General features: G+C 38.2%; 1 protein-coding gene across 1 annotated transcript; it reads right to left on the minus strand.

The window, feature by feature from the left end:
* Positions 1–254: 254 nt before the first annotated feature.
* Positions 255–7,265, minus strand: cyp3a40 (cytochrome P450 3A40). The gene is given in 13 exon segments (NM_001105095.1): positions 255–1,124; positions 1,264–1,426; positions 1,518–1,744; positions 1,953–2,113; positions 2,193–2,262; positions 2,345–2,472; positions 2,980–3,128; positions 3,228–3,316; positions 3,570–3,683; positions 3,776–3,875; positions 3,959–4,011; positions 6,969–7,062; positions 7,162–7,265. Coding segments are annotated over 13 exon segments (1,509 nt in total). The 5' UTR covers positions 7,233–7,265; the 3' UTR covers positions 255–1,034.
* Between the last annotated feature and the right edge of the window lie 2,611 nt (positions 7,266–9,876).

Raw genomic sequence — 9,876 nt, forward strand, 5'->3', positions numbered from 1 at the left:
GTCAATGCTCATCTCGACCCCATAGGATAGCGCAAGGGTTAAAAAAAGCATCATCCCTGGTTAAATGTTTAATTCGTTCATTCATGTAACAGAAACTCTGACTTTTCGGTTCAAGACAGTCATCACTACAAGTATTATGGAAACAAGAGTTTTATTAACCTGTTTTTAGGAACAGCCCTTGAGTCCTACACTGATTTTTTACAGAAAATTAGTTACAATAGAAAAAAAGCAAATCAAGAAGACACAACAGGAGTAGAGTTTGAGATACTTTACTTCGTGTCAAAACACTTGTTGAAGAGAGAGGACATAAAGAAACCAAAGGCTTCTCCCTTTAACTTAAGAAAAACATTGATTCTGGAGCGTTTGACATGTTTGAGATCTTCGGGTCCACATTGTCGATGTAAATTTGTACAGTCTGCAGATATAATGGTTCCCTGTTTGATCACTTTTTAGTTTCTCATGCACAGTTGTGTGATAGCAAGTACACACATTCATTTACAGGATGTTAAGATCTACAACACACATTGTATTAGCAGTTTTTAAAATGTAGTCTGGATCACAACCTAAATACAAATGTCAAACTTTTGCAAAAATAGTTTGTACTTGTGTTGCATGTTACAAAAATTTGAAATTAAAATTAAAATTGAAAACCATTTTTTTGTTTTTGTTTTTTGTTGATCAACTTGTCAGCTGGAAGGTTTTACTTCTCATCATGACATCTGGTTGAAGTTCGTAAAATGAGAAATTCGCTGACATTTTTTGTAAGAATTTCCTTGTCAGCCAGCTCAGAATTTTGAGTTGTTCAAAGAAAGTAGTTTGATGTTTTGTCTGTTTAACAACCCAACCAAGACAAAAACAATTAATTAAAACATGTTTTTTTCTTCTATTTCCTGTTGCCTTGGCTGGAAATGCATACAGTCAGTGTTTTATAAAACACATTTCATCAGAATGTGCTCAACTTGGTTGAGCAGGCAATTGAAGGGTTATACACAATACTCTGTAAAAACCAGTGTAAATGAGAATTTCTCTTTCAACTAACTAGAAGATGCAGAGCGAGGCGTGAGCTTCAGTTGGATAGGTCGTTTTGGTGCAAGGAAACCCTGGACATCCATCTCAAAGGGAACCTGTAAAAAAACACATGAGTAAAAAGATAAACAACACAAACAATATTGGACCTTTTCACAAATCCTACAAGCCCACCATTTTTAATTCAAATGGGAACTTAAAACAATAGTAAAAATGGTAAATGCACAGTTTATTCACCTCTGTTTCCTTGCACACAGAGAAATCATATGTCTGGAGGATCTCCACCACCGCAAGTTTCATCATCACCAGAGCAAATCTCATCCCAATGCAGTTTCTTGGTCCTGCCCCAAATGGCATGTATGTGTAGGGGTCAAAAGTGTCTTTGTTCTCCTTGCTGAATCTGATTATAAACATCCAAAAGTGTGCACATATTAATGCATTTGGAATTAGGAGTTCACCACTGACAGAGATTGCATTTTTCGCTTACATACCTCTCAGGTTTAAATTTCTCAGGTTCAGGCCACAGTTCAGGGTCCCTGTGTAACGGCCATGTGGGGACCATGACAACCATATCTTTTGGAATCACCAGCCCATTAACCTCTACAGTTGCCTTGGCCACGCGCTCCAGACGTGCTGCAATGGGGTACAGTCGAAGAGATTCATTGACGACGCAGTCCAGGTACTCCATCTCCATCAGTGGAACGTACTGAACGGGGGCCTGCACAGACAAACAAATCAAAAAGATCTCCACTTGCTCTTTGTACAAGCAATTGGATTTTGGCCCACCTCAAATGTTACAACTGATCACTGAATAGTGTAACTCTTGGAGAGTGAAAAACAAGAGCAAGTAAGCAAAAATGGCTAAAACAATCTGTTATTCAACATTCGTCACTGAAAAGCTCTAAACTTTTCTCTTAAAATCAGACCTTGTTAGGGAAGGTGGCATCTATCTCCTTCTGCAGTTTCTTCATGACCTCTGGATTTGTTGCCAGATTGTAAGCCAAGAATGTCAGAGAACTGCTGGTAGTTTCATAGCCAGCAAAGATGAATATCATGGCCTGGGAAAGGATCTCATGATCGCTTAAACCTGAAGAGAAAACATCGAGATATTAGATTACCAGTCATTTTAAGTTGAGTAGGGGGGTCATGTGTGTGTTTTTCATTACCTTTATCCTGCAGGCCATTCTGGTTGTTCTTCTGGGAGTCGATCATCAGCTGCAGGAAGTCGATTCGACTCTGTGAAGAGATGAGCACAGAATTTATTTTAAGGGAAACTATTGATGGAAATCAATGTGACCCATTTTACAGACAGTTGTACCTTTTGCTTGTTGTTCTCATGGTTAGCCTTAATTTTCCGGAGGGCAGCAAAAAAGAAGTCCATTACGGATGAAGGGAACAAGGAAAACTCAAACTTTTCCAGAATGGGACCAAGGAATGGAAAGAAAGCTAAAAAAAAAAAAAAAAGTTAAGGACATCATGACAACACTCCTGACAATGTGGTTAAAAAAATTAGATCTGGTGAAATGTTAAAATGTATTTTAATGTCAATTTCTGACAATTAGTCTTGAAAAAGCCTGGAGCAAGATTTGCACCACTTCGACAATTTGCACCAAACCCCTGCCTTCGCCCACAAGCAGCCGGGAGAGGCTCCAGCAGCCCCGTGACCCAGAAAGGGACAAAACAGTAGAAGATGAATGAATGAATGAAACCTCTTCCAGCTGTTAGTACACGTACTGGCATCGGGTGGCGACACTTGTTTTGTTTCACTAGTGTGAAAACTGTATGCTAAAAGCACATTCAAGAGTCGTTCTTGAACGCGTATCACATGCCTCGCGTTTACCTGCATTAGTTTTATCACGTTACCCGAATTCATGCATACATTTGTAGTATTTCTTTTAAATATTTATTTTCCACCTTGAGAGAGTTCATTTTGACTTTTTAAGCAGTATTTACCAACAGCAAGGAAGAGAGGGTTCAGAAAATCAAACTTGAGCATCTTTTTGATGTTAGTGACAAAAGGGTCTGAGGGGTTGTTCAGTGAGTCGATGTCCACACTGAAGGCTGTGCTGGTGACCACATCCATGCTGTACGGACCAAAGTACCTGGAGGAACACAATGTTTAATGTCAACTTTTTCAAACACTTGAGATGAGCCTAATTTGTGAATTTCTGGAAAAATAAAAATAAAAATGATGCTCGTACTCTTTCATCTCTAATGGTTCATCCTTGTCCACCTTCTTCTTCATGCTTTGGATCAGGTTAGCAGAATGGTGCTTCATGATGTCAAACATCTAAAGCACAAACAGACCCCAAAAAGGGTTCAATACATGCAACTCTTGGTATAATAACAGCATAACAAAGTACTGCTGCTTTTAGAGGCTATATAAGAGACTGAATTAAGACATTGAGTTAAAATCTTCAACCAAAACATGTTTATAACCAATTTTTTATAGCCAGTCTGTTTTGGGCACAAAGAAAAATTTGGTTCGAAAACAAGTAAAGGCCAAGAATTGGGAAAATAATATGAGCCAGAAGCCAACCAACCTCTTTGAGCCTTCCTGAGGTGAAGGAAGGAGACAGAACGCTGCGGATCCTTTTCCACTGATCATCTTCAGCAATTGAAACAGCATCGTACAATGGCCCATTTAGACGGAAATTCTGTAGCAATAAAAAAACAATTGCTGATGAGGGGAAAAACCCAACTGAAAATGAGCACGAGTATTAGAGATTGTTGTACAGTGAGTGCATACTCTGCGGTTGGTGAAGAGAGAGTAACACTCCTTAACCAGAACAGCTTTGATGGTGGCAGGATCTGTGATGCACAGCACTGGCTGACGGCCGTCGTAAATGCTGGAAGTGAGGAGAGCAGAAGGCAAACATGAATGAGGAAATCTGATGAACTCATAGAAAAAACTTTCTGTATGCAAACTTACCCCCATGTTTTCCCATATTTCTTACGACATTCTTCATCAAAGTTGAAAAATCCCTAATATACAAAAATAAATTATATACATCAGAGAGATTACACCACCACACAAAAAAACATAGAATTACTTCATTTGATAAGATAAAACTATCTTGGTAATTTATCCTATCTAACATTATCAACTATAACAGACATTTCAATTGATATTTTATTTATTAGACAGATTTTCTCGTTAAAGTCCCCCTCTCCGTACGGCCAAAAGAAAAGTTCAGCATTAAATGTAAATCAAAGCATTTTTCGAGGGTTTATCAAAGTAATTTTTCGTGTGTAATTTTCCTAAACAGCAGGGTCTGATTCACACATTCCTTTTTTTCATTCCACACATTGTTCAAAAACTGTCGATACGGAACCAAAAAGGCGTCACTTTTCAGGGTTTCTTTATCACTAAAGGGAAAATGTAGTTAAACTGGAAAATAGAGACTGTCAGTCGGTGTCGTTTGTGCCCCCTCCCCCTGTCAAGCTCTTTACTCGTGCAAGATGCAGCTTGCAGAAAGGGGGGGTTAAGAGGGGGATACTCAGCTCACACCAATGGCCACGCCTAAATAGAGGAGATTTTGGAAACAGAGGCTTCAGATAAACATGAACTTCGTATTTTTAAGAAATTTAGGTTGTGCGATTTTGTTTAAAACTTGTTACTTTATCCAATAGATATTTTTTCTTCTGGGTCTGGCAATTTTTCTCCATCCCTTAACTATACCTGCTTTGTCCACCTGCTTTGGCCACACCCACTCACTTCTCAGAAACAGCTCAAACTCTCCCTTTGACATTGGAAATATGTTTTCAGGAAAAAACTAGAGCACAGGGAAACAATTCTTACAGAGGCAGCAAAAACATATACAAACTCAAAGCAGAAACATGACTACTGAAAAAGGAACGTCGTTGCTGTGAGACGACAGTGCTAACCGCTCAACCATGAAGTCTCCAATCTTAACTTAGAGATTTTTAAAATGTAATTTTGCCTGTTAAGAAAAAGTTTGAGACAACGTAAAGTGTACCAGAAAAATGGCATTCTATTTTTTAGATCCTCTTCAGCAAAATGTAATGGGTAATTTGGATACTTCCTGGTCTGATGAGTCTCCATTGCTGCTGTGACATTTAGATGATAGGGTCAGAATTTGGCGTCAACAACATGAAAGCATGGATCCATCTTGCCTTGTATCAGTGGTTCAAGCTAGTGGTGGTGGTGTCATGGTGTGGGAGATATTTTCTTTGCACACTTTGGGCCCCTTAGTACTAATTGAGCATCGTTACAATACCACAGCCTGCCTGGGTATTGTTGCTGACCATGTCCATCCCTTTATGATCACTGTGTACCATCTTCTGATGCCTATTTCCAGCAGCATAAGGATCCATGTCATAAAGCTGGAATTGTCTCAGACTGGTTTCTTGAACATGACAATGAGTTCACTGGACCCAAATGGCCTCCACAGTCACCAGATCTAGACCCAATAGAGAATCTTTGGGATGTGGTGGAACGGGAGATTGGCATCATGGATGTGCAGCCGACAAATCTGCAGCAACTGTGTGATGCTATCGTGTCAATATGGACCAAACTCTGAGGAATGTTTCCAGTACCTTGTTGAATCTATGCCAGTATTAAGGCAGTTCTGAAGGCAAAAGGGGTTGCAACCCGGTACTAGCAAGGTGGACCCAATAAAGTGCCCAAAGGGTGTATAATAATGGAAGTACTGTAGGGAGACCAGACTTTCTGCCGTAAGCATAGTCAGCCGTTAGTTTCTTCCATATATACCCTCATCTCTTTAACACAAGCTCACTCATCAACTTGACTAGTGATACAAGTTGGATTTGATTGTTTTAGTAACAATTAAAACCATTAATAATTCAAGCAGTACTGGAGTCTGTCAAATGAAAGCTTTTCAGTAATCTACTATCAATTTTAAAGTCACTTTTATCTGAAAACACCAAGAACATTATAACATTCCCGACTGTCCTCCTTATCTCTTGTGCTATCATAGGCACTTTAACATTGGGAGTTGGGTCATCTAGACCCCACTAGACAGTGCACTGAACGTTTTTCTACAATGATTTGTGATCTTCACTGGTTTCCATGGACTACATGAAATCCTCTCCACCTTTATCCACCTTTGTCATGGTAGGGAGAACACATCAATGCTCATCTCGAACCCACAGCACAAGGGTTAAATCTTTAGTTAAAGTTAAAGTTAAAGTCCCATTAGCTGTCACACACCTAGGGTTGCGAAATTTATTCTCCGCATTTGACCTATCCCCTGGGTGAGCGGTGATCTGCAGACACAGCCAGGCTCTGGAACCATTTGGTGGTAACACCCCCCAGTCCAACCCCATAATGCTGAGTGTCAAGCAGGGAGGTATTGGGTCCCATTTTTAAAGTCTTTGGTATGACTCGGCCTTGGTTTGAACTCACGACCTTCCAGTTACAAGTTATATCAAAGCTTCTTACTTTGTTTACTTAGTAAAGTAAGTCGTTTTTGAGAAAGTTGCTACTGTTTATCTTGCATTTTTTCTTATTAAATTTCCTGGAGGTAAGCTTGCGATGATCAACTTGAGAATGAAGGAGGGCACATTGAGGACGAGAGTCAAGCCGGGATGATTGTCTTTTTCAGATGTTATGAATGGATTTGTAATAGCTTGACTTGTATGATTGTGTTCTGTCTCCCTGTGGTCTTTGTGTCAGGAAATATTTTAGAAATAGTTCAATTATAGAAAACATTGTAAACCAATTTCAAATATCTCTTTTAAAACACAATAAACATACAGATACGTGGTTACACTCCTCTCTCCATTCAGTCTCATTATCTAAATAATTCTGCCATGACTTTGCAACAAAAACAGTAAACAATGTTTATCTGAGATAGTCATCTACAGCACTTTTCAGCCTTAAACTAAATTACTTTCAAGAATTAAATATACATGCTTTACTAAATGGTGGTTTACGCAGTACAGTTCAGCATACTAACCTTTCTGTAAGCCAGCATTGTGCCAAAAAAGGGAACTGGTTTAGGACCAGGAATTCCTAATCTCTTAAACGTCCCATAAGGCCAGTAAGCATACCTGTAAAAAAAACAATTAGAGACAGAGAGGAAATATGGTAGTGGTTAAAGCATGCAAGGAGTAAAATCTGTTGTTTTCATATTGATCTGTGACACTTACACAAGCAGCAGTGTGATAAAAGCAACAAGAAGGGTCCATGTTTCAGCAGAGAAGTAGAGGAAGTTTCCCATTTCTCCTTTCTTTGTTTCCTGCCTTAGGGAAAGTACAAGCCTCTCTGATGGTTGAACTCGTGACTTGAAGGTTTTATCTCCAGCAGCACAAACCGGTTGCGCAAGAAACAGGGCTGTGTGAGAGTTCAGCCAATGAAAACCTGCATTCAAATGAGTCACCTGCAAAAAAAACTGCTTTTTTTCCCCCCTCCAGTATCAGCTTAAACATCGACTTTACTAAATTACAAAAAAAGGAAACAACATAGTATTAAAATTGCGAGAAGCATCATAGACATTAAGTTTTATAATTGTAAATATCTTGAAAATGTGAACTGTCTGTTGTTTTTTTCTGGCAGGAACTCCTTTCACAGGATACAAAGTCTTTTAATGTCAATGATTATATTAAAGCTGAATCATCTGATATTGATTGGAGCATTAGAACCTGTAGACTTCTAAGTGGGCCTCTTCTTTCCAAATGTTTTTGATTTATGTTCATTATAATACCATCAATATACTTTGTACTATATATTATGTACCCACAGTCAATAAAATAGGGGAGAGCAGCTAATGTTTTCTTGAAAACTCATCTGTAAACGTAAGTAGAGTGATCAGAGGCAGATACGCAGATGAAAAAGCTGTACTCAGGCAGTGTTGACCAAAAAAATGGACACGGACAGAACAATCGGGCCATTCAGGTTGTTCTTCTGGGAGTCGATCATGAAAAAACTGCATTCAAGCAGTGTTGACAAAAAAAATAGAGATTTTCTTTGTGATACTGCTCTAAGCACAATTCAAAAGCCCAAGCAGAGTTTAAACTAAAGAAATTGAAAGGTTAAGTGTTTTTAGCCACTGTTTCTGATTGACTAAGAATGGTCAGTCATATTACCATAAAGGCCGACACAAATACAGATCTTCAAAATAAAGAAGCAGAAGACGTGGTTTCATTGCGTGCGGGTGTGAATTTTGAGAGATCAGAGGTCGTATAGATAGGTGTGGTTGTGTTAATAAAATTGCTTTCAAGCACAGATATGGCCACAGAAGTGACCATATGTCGAGTCCATTCAAAATCCAATCACACATTTTATGACTTTCAGCTGTTTAACTTTGATAGAAAACCTCCTTTTCCTAGAAGAGATGAATAAAATTTTTGCACAGAATCCAGGCAGCAACTGCACTTCAACTGGGCTCCTTACAGTATCATTATGGATTGAAGACACAAAAGTTTGAAACCACTTGTAGCTGTTTTTCACAAGCTTTATAGTGACATGTGTAATATGTAAAAAAAAAAGTACTGTCATTGAGCCTTTATCTTAAATTCAAAGAACACATAGGCAGTTTGATTTTATGTTCAAAAATCCTTTTTTTCAATCAGTTTTGCTGTTAACTTGCTGCCAAGTACATTCTCAGTGGTTCTAATGTCACCCTGGCCCTGAAGTGCAAATCACACCCACAAATCACAGAGCATACTAAAGATCACAATGATAACTAAAAAGGGAAAACAATTAGTAATTTTATTTGAAATCCAGTTACTTCTTTTGTTTCACTCGTTACTTGTTCGTTTTGAATTCTGGAAAATAATTTTGCTTTCCAAAACATTTTTTTTCCTTTTTAGGGAAACCGGAAAAGGTAAGTACTCTGGGACATTGCTGATTGGATGATGACATTTGTCCATCATTTAAGCCAGGGGTCGGCAACCCAAAATGTTGAAAGAGCCAAATGGACGAAAAAAACAAATATGTCTGGAGCCGCAAAATATTAAAAGCCCTATTTAAGCCTTGTAATGTATGGAGTCCTATACTGTTCATAATTAAATAAATAAATATTTAATTAAATAAATAAATGTGACCTCATGCAAATACACAATCAACCAATAAATCTCTCATAAATATATAAAATGATCATGAAATTATGAAAAACCTGCACACAGATTTTAAATTAGCCATTACATTATTCAATATATGTCATTTTGCTTTAAAAACCTGTTCATTATTTTAAAACAGCGTTTTAAAATATTTATTTTAATCATGTTGAATATTGTTATAATTCTATGTCTTTTTTCAGAACCTCGGATTTCAAAATCAATATTTTCCAAAGTAGCTTTGTTTTTATTTCATGTTGCTGTTTTTCACAATGGCTTATTTATTTCATGAAGAGCTTTTTCAGCAGACTGAGTCTGTCTGTCAATCAAACTAGACAAGGCGGAGACACCTTTGTGATTTTTTTTAAATTTAAAAAAAAAAAAATTAAACTTGTCCTGTCCAACAGCTGGGCAGACAGATGACAGCTGAAGGCCTCTTGTGTTGGACACATTTTACTTTTACAACAGGGGTTATGAATCTTCTGACAAACCAGAGGGATGTCTGAACAAACCCCTTTTGTAATCGAGGCCAAAATTTATTCATTTTAATTGTTTTTGAAATTATTTTGTGTTGGACCGGACGGAAAAGGAAAGAAGGGAAGAAGAGAAAGGGATGTTAGAAAAGGGGGGGATAGGAGGGTGATCATGGGGGGGGGGGGGGGGGGGGGTTGTAAAACCATGAAGCAGCATAAAGAAACAAGCTACTGGATGTTTATCATTACGGTAAGGTTCAGATACATTACAAATCTCAAAGGGGCGGGGCCTGTCCACACACACACTCAAATGTTGTAAACACACCAGTTAACT

The sequence above is a fragment of the Oryzias latipes genome, chromosome 1 (genome assembly GCF_053564925.1).
Source record: "Oryzias latipes strain Hd-rR chromosome 1, Olatipes_Hd-rR_3.1".
NCBI lineage: Eukaryota > Metazoa > Chordata > Actinopteri > Beloniformes > Adrianichthyidae > Oryzias > Oryzias latipes.